The sequence below is a fragment of the Falco peregrinus genome, chromosome 3 (genome assembly GCF_023634155.1).
Source record: "Falco peregrinus isolate bFalPer1 chromosome 3, bFalPer1.pri, whole genome shotgun sequence".
Classification (NCBI taxonomy): domain Eukaryota; kingdom Metazoa; phylum Chordata; class Aves; order Falconiformes; family Falconidae; genus Falco; species Falco peregrinus.
Window position 1 is genome coordinate 16,265,486 of NC_073723.1, and position 13,254 is coordinate 16,278,739.

At 43.7% G+C, this 13,254-nt stretch overlaps 1 protein-coding gene across 5 annotated transcripts in view; it reads left to right on the forward strand.

Annotated features, from left to right (window-relative positions):
• ASAP1 (ArfGAP with SH3 domain, ankyrin repeat and PH domain 1) overlaps nt 1-13,254 on the forward strand; it is a 161,977-nt gene that overhangs the window by 16,856 nt on the left and 131,867 nt on the right. For 4 of the 5 annotated variants that reach the window (XM_055798532.1, XM_055798530.1, XM_055798533.1 and 1 more), the window contains exons 2-3: nt 2,212-2,298; nt 12,881-13,010. In XM_055798532.1, coding sequence (XP_055654507.1) covers nt 2,240-2,298; nt 12,881-13,010 — 189 coding nt within the window. In that variant the 5' untranslated portion in view covers nt 2,212-2,239. Of the gene's footprint in view, nt 1-2,211; nt 2,299-12,175; nt 12,327-12,880; nt 13,011-13,254 lie in introns of those variants that run through there. The other variant, XM_055798536.1, reaches the window with a different exon arrangement.

Below are 13,254 nucleotides of genomic sequence, written 5' to 3' on the forward strand. Positions count from 1 at the left end.
TTATTTGCTAGTTGCTGTAGTACTGAGAGGCCCAGAAATGAGCCGGAGACCTAGAAAGGAAGTATAATCAACCTGATCCACTGAGATCTAACCACAAATGCTGGCAACGCTGCCTATAGCAAATGAGTAATTAAATAACATTCAGTAGCTTATTACAGGAGACATAAGGAGATTCTGTGACTTTCTGGACTTACGAAAAATAAATTACCATCAATTCAAAACATAATCTAATGTAAATCATAGTTACTTGTGAACTTAGGTCAGCATTCAATTTAGAAAGCAATAGCCATTATATTTTTTTTCTTTTTGCTTTGATTTGAATAGCATAAACCTATAATCATGAAGGTGACTGTTTTGCCTAAGGAGATGGATAATATCATTAAAAGGAACAGATGTGCTGTAAAACTGAACAGCAAGCAGACATGTCATGGGTTGAGTCAGATCCAGGGTTGCCAGTGGCTGTGGTTTTGTTGTAAGACAGTGGTACTTGGTTGTCTGCTGGTGGAGGCCTTTCCCAGTCCACAAAAACCAGTGCAGTGTCCGGATCTTCTTCTAACACCTTTTTCCTGCATGTAAAGTGATATCAAGCATAATATGTTTGGTTTAAGGTAGATACCTCTCCTCTTACACCCTTGCCTTAGTATTAAATGGACACACCTCTTTCTTACAGACGGAGCCTGTAACCATTTCTTCTCCTGTGCTGTCGAGCTGGTGGCATACTTGGTAGAATCTTAGATGCTTTCCAGCCTGTATGTACAAATCTGAAATCTGCTGGTTTGAGAGGTGTGTAGCCCTCCTAATGGCAAAAGAACTCCTGACCTCACTGGAAAGTATCCCGGGGGCTCAGAAACAGAAGGGGAAAGAGATACAGTAACATCCCTTCCAAAAACTTTCATGTCGCAATTTTTAATGAAATCCCGAGTGTCTTGGAGACTGGGATTATTCTATGTTATTTTTAATGTTAAGGGTTGGCAACCCTCCAGACCCACATGACATACTTGGAAACATAAAACAAACAGGACAAACCCCATAAACAAACTACAGATTCTCTGGGGAAATAGGTCAACAGAAGCAACAAGACTTCTCTTAGAGAGAAGGTTAAAAAAACCCCAACTCACAGAGGAAGAGATATGCTTTTCTTCATGGAATCAGATGGTGTGCTCAAATGGAAATGAGAAGACTAGCTAAGCAAAGATGTGATCTGGAGGTGGCCACCCTCCCTCTCCCCTTCTGCCTTGGCCCCTCTGTTTGATCCCGATCTCATCCTTATGAGTCCTTGTCAGGTCCTTGTCAGACCTCCCATTCTGCCAGCCCTGGTCCACATATCTCTCTCTGTCGTGTAGCTTGTCCCAGCTTCCTTGTTTTACCACCTCATCTTAAAAGGCAATGGCTTCTGGGTAGTCTTCTCTTTCCCAACACCCTTTTTCTCCCCAAGATATCCTTTAATCTCACCCCAAGCCCTGATCAGTCTTTTCCCACCTTGTCCCTTTGGACCCACCACAGAGATCAGCCCAGCAGGCCCCAAAGCAAAAGGCATGTCCCAGTCCTACCCACCTCCTCCAGAGGCGGTGATAGCTTCCTTCCCCCACAGCAACATAAGTCTTAAACTGGAAATAGTATGCAATGTAATGGTGAAGTCTGATGAAAAACTCTGAAACCACTTGTCCATGTCCTGGTATGACCATTTTCCCACACCTCTCCTCCATGGAGGATTCCACCCCACCCAGCCACTTCTTGCTTCCAGTCTCTTTATCCTTCAAATTCTATCTCCATCTTCCAAAAAAGATCAGTCTGGTGCATACTCCTGATATGGACATTTTCAGCCTGAATGGCTAGACTGAAGTTATATCTGAAAACTAGGTCTTCTGAAGTGTTAGACAACTTGGACAGGTGACGTTACCAGCTCTGCAATCAGTGCTGCTGAGTGAGTAGTTGCCACATTGAGTTAAATGAAGAGTTTTCCCAGTCAGCTAAATGAAGCTCTTCTGTAGCAATTTTTAACAGGATGTTATTTTCAGGCTGTTTCTAATGGATCTGTTTACCACAGTGATTTCATCCCAATATCAAATGCAGCAATCAAATAAGATATGATAAATTGCCATCACTGAACAATTAATAGACATAGTTTCAAACTGACTGTTGGAGTAAATGCTCTTGTCAGACGCATGGATTTGGTCAGTTTCACTTACTTCATCTTTTTTCCACATCTAGGTAGGTTTCTGGTTGTGACAGATGAGACATGAGATCTTCAGCTTCCAGGCTTTCAAGTTTTTCTTCAAGAGATTCACTATGGAATCGGTAAGAAAGATATAAATATAAATAATTGGTTTAAAGAGTAAAAGCAGGTCAGAATCTATGGAAAAAAAAACAACAACCCAAAACCTAAAAGAAATTGGTTTTATCAATTGCAGTATGTGCCAGTGGGTTTTTCCTTGGCCACTTTGGACACTACTACAGGGGGTGTTTTTCAGATAAGTTCTAACCTATTGATCCTTCCAAGGATCAAAAATTCCAAAAATCCTTAAAAAAGTATTGGCTGCCTGAGCAAGTACCAGGACAAACAGTAACATTTATTAAGTATTTTGCTTTTCTTTCATAGATTTCAAAGCTGGATGGGGGGCAGGGTATAAAAGGGACGCTTTTTGTAACTCCTTTCAACTCATCTAGATCTGGTAACTGATGTTGTTTTAACTTTGAAAACAACAAATCTCTGAGATCAGCCTGAAAAATCTATGGCAAGATTTGTGCGGGGGCTTGAAAGAGGAGGGACTCTCTTCTTGTGATGTAAAGTGCTGAACAGCACACAGTTGTCTAAATATGCTTTTGTTTATTCAGTCTCTGGGTGGTGAATGCTCTTGTTTTAAAGTTTTTACTGTGTTTCACTGAACCACTAAAAGCTACGTTTGGATTGCCTGACTTTAACCCCTACAGAACAACATTGATGGTTAAGGCTGAAATTTTCTTTGTACCTGGTACACTGGCTGGAGCTGTCCTGGCACAGGTCACTGCTCCCTGCGTGGCCATCGCAGCAGTGTGGGACTTTCATCTTTTCTTCTTCCCTGGGGGAAATGGTTGACCATATTGCACTCCAGCCCAGCCAAGAAGGGTGAATCACTACTGCTGATCTTCTGAAAACTGAATAAACCTTCCTTTGGTGCATTTGCTTTCTCACATGGCTACACATATTTTTCTTTTTTAAGTCCATGATGCCTTAAATAAGCAAGAGTTCAGAAGTCAAACAATCATCTTTCGAAAAGTATGAAGCTATTAAGCTGCATATTCCTATTTGATTTTAAAACAGCACTTAAGTTTTTATGTCCTACTGCTCCTAAATTTTCTTGGAGAAATAAAATAAAACATAACCACCACCAAGTGAATAAATAGTGGTAAGATCACTGAAATTAATGAAACTTAATTTCCTACAGATTTGTGTCTTGACTGCAGCTCCTATGGAGGTGCAAACTATCAATGAAACTCTTCCCATGATTGGGACACTTACAGGATCTTTCTCATACACTGCTTACCTTGATAAAGAACAAGATGAAGGTGAGCCTTTTCTATCCATAGGGCTAATAAACATCTTCTTCCTCTGGGTTTTTTTTTTTTTTTAATTATTATTTTCCCACAAAACTGCTAGGAACTGAAGATTTTTTACACTTTTCCTGCCCTCCTTTCAAATTTACTGAGACCCGCGATGCATTAAAAAAAAATCATTGGAGGCAGGACAGATGAGCGTATGATCACCCTCTGCTGTAGTCAACAGTAAGAGCCCGTTAACCTAGGAAGCAACAAGATCAGTTTCAGTGGTTAAAAGCAGAAGCAAATGAGAAATCAGAGAGAGGGGATGTTGTGATGGACTTCTAGAAGAAAATTCTGAACTTTACTTCATTTAGTACCATGTGAACACTGACTGAACAGAGACTAGGTCCATGCAGCAAGACCAGTTTCCAAAAACTTCCAGATGGTTGTCTGATGTCCTGGGTTTTAACAGAACCCCACAACTACAACATTCAAAAGTCTACTTTAACAAAACATTCAGACACTAATTTTAAATTTGAGTAACTTTTGCTTGGTGACAAGACTTTGAGCATTAAAGCAGATATCAAGTCTTGCGTATTGTTAAACTTCTTGATCTGAATAAACAAACAAACAAGCAGACAAACAAAACCCCACCAAAACCCCAAAGACATCACTCCTGAATTGAAAATTTCCTATGCTGAATTCAAGCCTAGAGTGTGGCCAAGTGATGCATCCTTGAAAATAAAGGCTTGTATAAGGGAAATGCAGATGTGCCAGTAAATTCAGTGGTTGCAAGGGCCTTTTTTATGACATCCAACATCTGCAGATTTATTTCCAGCATTTCTCTAACAAGATGAAATTAAGAAATTAAGTATGTTCAGTCAACACTATGAGCCAGTTTCTGAGTTCAATTCAGTAAGCCCATACATGTGCACGTCTGCAAACTGTCATAGAAAAGCTTGTATGAAGCCACAAATTACTTCCATGTATCTGTTCAGCATGATGGGGTCTCAGTCCCTCTTCTTCCACTAAGTACTGCTTTAATGCTAATAAATTCATAACACAGAGGGGAAAAAACCCTCACAAAACCAGATCTCTCTGCTTCATGTTGTCATATGATGAACAACCAGTAGAAAGAAACCCTTTCATTTACCTGCCAATCCTTTTTATCTAACCAGTAAAATGATGATGAAATTGTTTAGCCTGAGAGCGCTTCTCATCCTTAAGCTATTTTTTGAAACTCTTACAATAAACTGTGTAATAAAAATAAATTAGTTCTGATATAGCACTACTCAGCTGGAAAATCCCACCATGCTTTCACCTAGAAAAATAAAGGTAATTGCCTGCATTCCACAGACAGAGAAACAATGCACACAGAGCTCAAATGCCATGTCACAGCCGTGAGTGGTAGCTCAAGGACGTGATCCCAGGTCCACAAAGCCTTTATTTTATTCGTAAGCTGCTTCCAAGGTTCATTTTGGCCTGAACCTCCAGTGTCACTGCAGGCAAGATGCATGCTGCCATCAGCATACATTGAGTAGCTTAGGTAGAACCAGAGACATGCCTGGATAATGACACAGCCTTATCATTTCCAGAGGGGAAGAGAAAATATTGAAATGTTTGCAGTGCGGGCTGAAGCTTTATTTCATTCTCTTTTTATTTTGGAGAGCCTGCTATACCAGCTGCCCTGCAACATGTTCATTTCTGCAGTATCACTCTCTGATTTTAGTCATTGCCATTTCTCATATTAAAAAAAAAAAAAAACAAACTTATTCAGATACTATGATTCCTGCTTTGGAAGAATTCTTTTTTCTCTTGTTTCAGAGTACTCCTTCATGATGTATTGGTTTTGTCTTGTGCTTTGCAATCCCACTGGCATGGCCTGCTCTGATGCTAATGTGTCCGCTGTGACCTTCACAGCAATCCTCCAAGGACTGCAAGGACAGCTACAAACAGGTTTTCCCCATGCTGGTCCTCACCCTCATGACACGGCAATGGTGTGTACTGCTGGGAGAGCAGCTCCTGTGGGGTCGGCAGTCCTTGTGCCACTGTTCCCTTTGCAAGCAATGTGTGGGGTTACACTCACCAGAGGCTCCACTGACAGTTTTCTTATCCATCAGCATTCACAAGCATTTGATACCTTTGGACTGTCCAAAATATGGTCCTTATAAATGAATATACAGCTGTGGTTTTATGTTCTGTAGATGTTTTAAGGGCTGTATTTGAATCTGATCTCTCCCAACACGTGCAGTATTGCACCTTCTATGAAAGAAAGTACGGTTTTTTAAATGAGCATCTCTAACAAAAAACCTTCATGCAATAAAAATACCAATTTCAGCACACCTGTGACAAAAAAAGAGCATGCCTTTCCCATCCTCAGCCTGCTGCCTCTTGTTGCTAGTGAGCATGTTGCCATGTTTCTCTTTGGAGGATGCAGGGGTTGCAGGGGAACAGCCTGTTGCTTGTTGTAGTTACTGCGAGCCTGGAATGCCATTATGTGTTTGCCTGCATGACTCTTGATCTTGCATGACAAAACCAAAAAACAAAGGCAAAACTGAATCAGCAGATTAGTCAGCTTAATCTTGTGTAACTCAATGTTGCACTTCATTTTCAGTGCTGTTATATGCAGCTGTCCTTTGAGATGGCTATTTGAGCTTTACCTATTTTTCAGTCAAATTTCTCACACAGGACATTCAAGTAAATAAGATGCAAAATATATAATACATTGGAATGTTTCTGATGTTTTGATTTAATCTTTTTCATTTGGTACATATAGTGTTAAAACCTCAAGACCTTAATGTTAGCAAAATGTCATTTATCATGAGAACACAATGGGTTCTTTTTTTGCTGTCATATTAATATTGAAAGAATGCAAAAAGAACCTTTTGTTTAAGCCACTATGCTAGTGCTAAAAGGCTTTTAAACTAATACTGTAGTTTCTAAGACAGTTGCTTATGTTTTCTTATCTAATTAAAAATACCAAGTGAAGACAAATGGTCAGAGATGCCAGTATTAAAACTGAAATCATCTGATACTTGTATTCGAAACAGTCACAGCAGTAAGACACATTGTTGATGCAGCTAATGTGCTCCATAAGCCGTGTTGGTAGATACCCTTGCTTAAAAATACAGAATTGCAATCAGCATGTTTGCTGGATGTGGATTTTGGTTTGCTGGATCTGGATTTTTGTTTGCTGCATGTACAGTGATACCATTTAGATAAGAACATTTTTCTTTGACCAGAAAGTTACCTGACAATTCTGTGCTAATAACACAATAATTTATAAGATTTGTTTGCAAATGTCAAATCCAACAGCCTTCTTTCTCCAGCAGAAACACTTTGAAGTTTACCATGTAAGTTCCCTTAAAGCAAATCAGCACCAGTCACTATGTGTGATGTAGGCTTAAACGTTTAAAATAGACTTTGCCTTTTCCTGTGAGTACATCATGCACTTACGTGATCTTAAAAGTGTAAACATGCTGCAGGTTAAAATATGTAGTTGTTACATTTTGTACAAGGCTCAGTCAGCCAACAGGATCATCCTCTGAGAGGGCACTGCTCCTGGAGGTGAAACTCCTCCTGACTAAACATTTCCCACTGAAGTACAAAGTGATGATGTTACGTGCCCTTACATAAATGGGGTGGTTTTGTTTTTCAAAACAAAATCATGAGAGTTCCATTAACAGAAAACCTTTATTATGGAGTTTTAGCAGGAGATACTCCAAAACTGAAAGCCAAACTCACCCTGCTGAGATTCTTATTGATTTGAAGCTCCTTTTTTCCTCTAAGCCCAACATTCAACTCAAATGAGAATAATTGTTGTTCAGAAATATTTCTGGATATTCTAGCACTTATGGCCATAAATTTAAATAAGTATTTCCCATTAATTTTGTCAAAAGTAGCCTGAAAATGAAATTATAATAATGTAACAACAGCAATTTAGCATATAGATGTTTTCTCAGGGAATCTGAAACCAACTATATTGGGTATCAAATGACATGGTTGCCTTATGCCGTAGTGTGATCCCATTAGGCATAGTTAGGATAGGAAGGAGGATGGGAAGCAATGCTGACTGCTGTGTTTAGCTGAAATGGATGAATATAACACCAAACTACAAAATTATTCAGAATAGTAGAGCAGCATAGCCTAAGGATATTTTTCTGATGAGTTTTAGCATGTCACTAGTTCTGTTGCTATTTGCTGCTGAACTGGTGATACTTTCCATGTTCGTGAAGATTCTAAGGGGCATAAAAAGAACAACTATATGGTTTACTAACAAAAGCATGTGTATTTCAATGATTTGATGTTTTAATTAAACACTAATGCCTGACCCATACCACTCCTATCAGCAGTAATAGTCAAGATGGGGACGTTGAAAGTAAAGAAATGAGTGTAGGTGTAAACCCAGATTTGCAAAGTGGCATCATCTTGTTCATACTGAAGAAGAAAAAACAAACGAGTTTGACATGTAAGATCCTGGCATTACTGTGTCTGTGCTAATCAAGAGGAGTCATCTGCACAGTAGCCATGTGCACAGTGATTTCCTTCTTCAGCTAACAACTCACTTCACTGCCACACTGACAGGTTGCAAACGGCCCTGAAGGCAGCTTGTCTGAGCATGCTTGCCAGCACATCTGGTGCACAGCCAGGGACCTGGGTCAAGCTTGTTTCCAAAAATCAAGCGGCAACCACACCTGAGTTTGTGTTTGTGCACTCGCTATCTGCGTAGCAGGCAAGCGTGGCCTCAGGGCTGATCCTGGGGCTGCTCTCTGCAAGGTAGTTTAATTGTATCATGCCGGAGATCCACCGGAGGCTTCAGCACAGCTGAGGTGCTGATACCCTGAAGAGCTGACTTTGCATGACTAACTCTAGACAGCCAAAAATACAGCCCTGCTTTTGGTCAGCAGGGCCACAGCCTCCTGTCTGTCTCCGTATCTACAATAGAAAGATAATCTTGCTGTTCTCTACCTCACCGCTGCATCGTTTAAACAGTTACTGCACCGAGGACATGAAGAGCTATGCAAGCGCAATGTAGCTTTTCACCTCTGGCACATACCTGTAATGTTTGAAAGTTCACAATGATGACAATAGTCATCATCACCTGATGAGTACTGCTCAGCTCTTGTGAATGAACTGATGATCTCAATCTAAATATGACTAGAGTACTATAAAATGAAAAATACCATACTCGCTATTCAGCTTATTGCCAAACACCTGCATTAGTAGTTTGTGCTGTCGTTGCTGTGTTCCTTAGCCTCTCCCTAAGCAGGGTGACTATCACCAATATTGCAGAAATATTATCAGTTGGCTGTAATTAACTCTCCTGTTGGCAATCACAGTAAAAAAGGACAGGGAATCAAATGGATTTGTAGAGTGAATCACTGGGTGGGATGGCAAGACAGCACAACTTCCTTGACTGCAGTGTGTCATCAGTAAGGAGTGTGCTTTCCAGGGCTGATTGCACGATCCTCACCCACGCTAGCTTGTCCCAGGGTGGACACAGAGATGCATTTCACATCAGAATATCAAGAGGAGTGAGATAGGCATAACTTCTGTTGGCAAGCCTTACATGAGAAAAAGGCTGCAGCACAGCCTCCCCCAGGATCTTGCACAGACTTAAGATAGCGTTAGAGCAGACGCTGTGAAATGTAACTTTCACACTCTGCTGATTATTCTCTGACATTTGTGAAGTGAAACAGTGATTTCAGTTAGTGACAATTTATAAGGAGGTGCATCCTACTAATTTAGAAGTGAATCTCAGATACTGATCACAATTCAAAACAGGAAGCATGGTTAAATCTGAAATCCACTAAAAGCTATCTGAAACACTTATATAATTTGACTAAATGTAAGCACACTTTTACAGGCAAGTGGTATAATTTTTTTATTAATATCAGAGTAATTAACTAATCTTGCTTCCAGTGAGTTTAAGTGAAGATAATCCAAGCCTAAAGAGGTCGTGCCCATAGGGCTATTTTCTCCACTAGCATTTGTATAGGGGAAGAGGAAATGCTGCTTCGAAGCAGCAAAACTGAGTACCATATCCTCTTTAATAAACAATTTCAGAACTGTCAAAAAACCAGACTAATAGGCAATTATGATTGGGAGCTATTGATCTTCCTATTTAATCTTTAGGTTTTGCACTGTTCTTTTTATTTCCCAGTATTCTATTTTTTATATATTCAGTATTTAAAAAAAAAATAAAATTCTCCTGATGAGGAAACATAGAAGTGTAGCTACTGTTACTCTCTGCTGTGCCTTCATTTCTGTCATTCTTCACTGCTCCAGTTTTCCTGGCCTGCCCCCTCCCTTTCTTTGTTGGACATGCTCTTAAATTCTGCAGTTGAAATTTGCTCTAAATAATATTAAAGAAATTATGTTTCTAGCAACATGTCCAGCTTCTGTCCACACTCTTTGGGGTAGGATTTGTTTAGGATACCAGATGAGGTTATTTTACGATCCAAAGACTACTGTTCATGCTCAATAGCCTGAAGAACAATTCAACTTTAACATTGAAAGAAGTCAATTAATTAAACCAGTCTACCCATCAGTGCAATGGATTTATCCTCACTTGAAATCTGCTGGAGAGCGATCGGGACTCCTCCTAATGTGAACACCATAGCTGACCTGCAGATGATAGGTCTGGCTTAGGAATGGCTGTGTGACAGCCTATGATTGATGTTCTGCAGGAAATTACAGGGGATGACCAGAGAGACCCCATTTGGCCCTCAGGCAGTATCCCAGCTGCTCACCCATCCAGTTTCCATGCAGGCTAGGCACACTGAAACAGCTCTTTTTGATGCTGCCAACAGCTCTTGCCTAGCCTAAACCCCTACACAGTTCTTCACTCTCCTTTCCACACTGCTTTGGATGCTACCAGCCATTTTTATCTTCTTGATCTCGCCACCTCCTCCACTGCTTTTATGAGCACGATCCTCAATTGATTTCCGTCCCACCCCTCCAGTTGCTTCTTCAGTGCTTCAATTTTTTTCGCCCAAATCCATTTTTCAGTGCAACTCCCACGCAGTTCTTTTCTTGGCTTCCTCCTCCTCTTGCCTACTCTACCTTTCAGAGTCTCATGACGTTTAACAATCATCTGTATGAGCCCAGAGCCTTTGTGCCGGAAAGCGGGATCACGTGAAGCAGTAGCAGCAGCAATCACATGGCCATATGGAGGGCTTCTGCTAATGCAATGAAATCAAAGAAACATGTTCAGGCAGGACCATTTCTCAGGAGTATTGGTCATATTTTTGCTGGCAGGACTGCATGCAAATCATTTTTAATGGGTATACACAAATCAGGTATCTCCTTTTTATGCTTACTCAGGCATTGCAGCCTTTAGTTGATATTTTCAAATTTATTTGAGCTGCGCAGGCATTTTATTAGAGTTATATGCTTGGGGTTGGACTCAATGATCTTTAAAGGTCCTTTCCAACCCAAACCCTTCTGTGATTCTGTGAAAACCATGTAAAAGCCAAAGTGCATTCTAATACAGTAGGTCCTTATATACAGAACATTAAAACCTTTGAATGGATATAGCCATATAATATTGCTCATTTTCAATTGTTCAGATTTGAGAATATTTACCATTCCTGAATTTCCTGGTTTCTATGGAAAGAATCCCAAATGCAAAGAGAAGGAAAACACATAGGATGACTAAATAAATCAGACTGAAACAGCAGATGACCATAATTACTTGAGTCTCCTGAGACCTAGCTGTCTTTAGAACAGCACATATGGGCACCAAAATCTAAGCTAAAAAAACCAACAACAACCCCCCAAAAAACCTTATTAGTGCTGTCTGTCAATTCCCAGGGTTACATGATCCAATAACAGATCAAGGATATGTTAACTTATTCAAAAATACTGGTTGTGAGGGGATGCTGGACTGTTAAACCACGTGGAGCATGCCAGGGATGCAAGGAAGGTGGCAGCCTGTGCTGCTGCTGCTCTGTGGTACGAGGGTTTCCAGCCGTCTGGGCAGTAACACAGCTCTCTTTGGGAGGGCTCAGGAGCAGCATCAGTAATAGCAGCTTCAAGGGTGTCAGTGAGACGTAGCAGGACTTCTCTAAACATTACCTAAGTAGAAAGAGGGTAAAAATCTACCTAGTCAGATTGCTTCGAGTGATGACTTTACCAGCGGTGGCTGGAAGAAGCCGTCAGGCTTTACGCCACCGAGGGCTTGTGGCACACGGGCTCGAAGCAAAGGGGCCGCGGCTGGCTGAGGGGCTCGGAGAAGGAAAACAACCCAGCGCCGCAGGCTTGGCCCTGGGGTGTACCCGCCAGCGGCTGGCGCTGGGGAAGGGGCTGGGGAAGGGGCTGCGGCTGGGGAAGGGGCTGAGGCGCGGGCCGGGCCGCCGCTGCCACACGGCCGCCGGCGCGAGAAGCCCCGGTCTCCGGGCTGGGGACAGGGCTGGAGCCCCTCACCCCTTTTTTTTTTATAATAAAATTAAAAAAAAAAAAAAAAAAAAAAAAAAGGCAAGGAGCGGCACCGCCGCAGCCCCCCCGCGCGCGCCGCCCCCTCGCCCCCCCCAGTACGCGCCCCCCGCGGGGCAGGAGCGGGGGGTTGGGGGGGCGGTGCGCGAGGCCGGGGGAGGGGGAAGGAGGAGGCGGGCGGCCGCGCGTGCGCAGAGCACTTCCTCGTTGGCCCCACGTAACGGCTGCGGGCGGGCGCCGGGCAGCGCGTGTCAGTCACCGGGTGACTGTCAGCGGCGGCGGGAGCCCCCGCCAGCCCCGGTCAGCCGCCCCCTCCCCCGGCCCTTCCCCTCCTTCCCCCCGGCCGGGGGGCGCAGCCGGAGCCCGCACAAGTTAGTGCCCAACTTGGCGGCGGGTGGGAGCGGCGGTGGAGGCGAGGGGCGTGAGGGGGATCGGCGGCGGGGTGGGGAAAGGGGCTGAGCCCGGCGGGGTGGGGGCTGGCGGGCGCCGCTCCCCTCTCCTCCCGCCGCCCTCCCCTCAGCGCCGGCGGCAGGGCCGGGCTCCTCAGAGGCGGCCCCGTCCCCGCAGCCGTCGGGGGGCCGCAGGCAGCCGAGGGAGCGCTCCCCACCGGCGGGGCCGAGCGCGGGGCGAGGGGGCCGCGGCGAGGCCTCTCCCCCCTTCACCTCCTGCCCGGGAGGAGGAGGGGGCGGCCGGGGCAGAGGCTGGATGTAGAGGGCGAAGCCTCAGCCTGTCTGCGGCTCCGCTGCTTTGATGCTGGGGGTCTCTGCTGGCTGTTAACATCTTCCCTCTGCTTTTTTCCTCACCCCCACCCCTCCCCACCTTTTTATCCCTTCATCTTCCCCCCACCCCCACCCCCGGCGAAACTTGGCTTTCTCTCCTCCGGATCCGTGTGCTGGGCTCCTTCTGGGCTTCACCGGCGGGGCAGGATCATGCCGGACCAGATCACCGTGTCGGAGTTCATCGCCGAGACCACAGAGGATTACAACTCCCCGACCACCTCCAGCTTCACCACCCGGCTGCAGAACTGCAGGAATACGGTCACACTGCTGGAAGAGGTAAATCGCCCTCCACCTCCCCCCCCAACCCCCGCGGATTTTTTTTTGTTCCTTTTTTTTTTTTTTTTTTTTTTTTTGTCTTTGAGAAAGAGCATCAGGGCCACCCGCTCCAATCCACGGCAGCTAGAGGCGTTGGTATGCATGTAATCTGGTCTTTTAATTGTGGGACTTTGCTCTTGTGTTGAGCTAGTTACAGAAAGCTTTCCTGCCCTGGCGTCTTAAAGATTAGGGCGTAAAGCAGTTG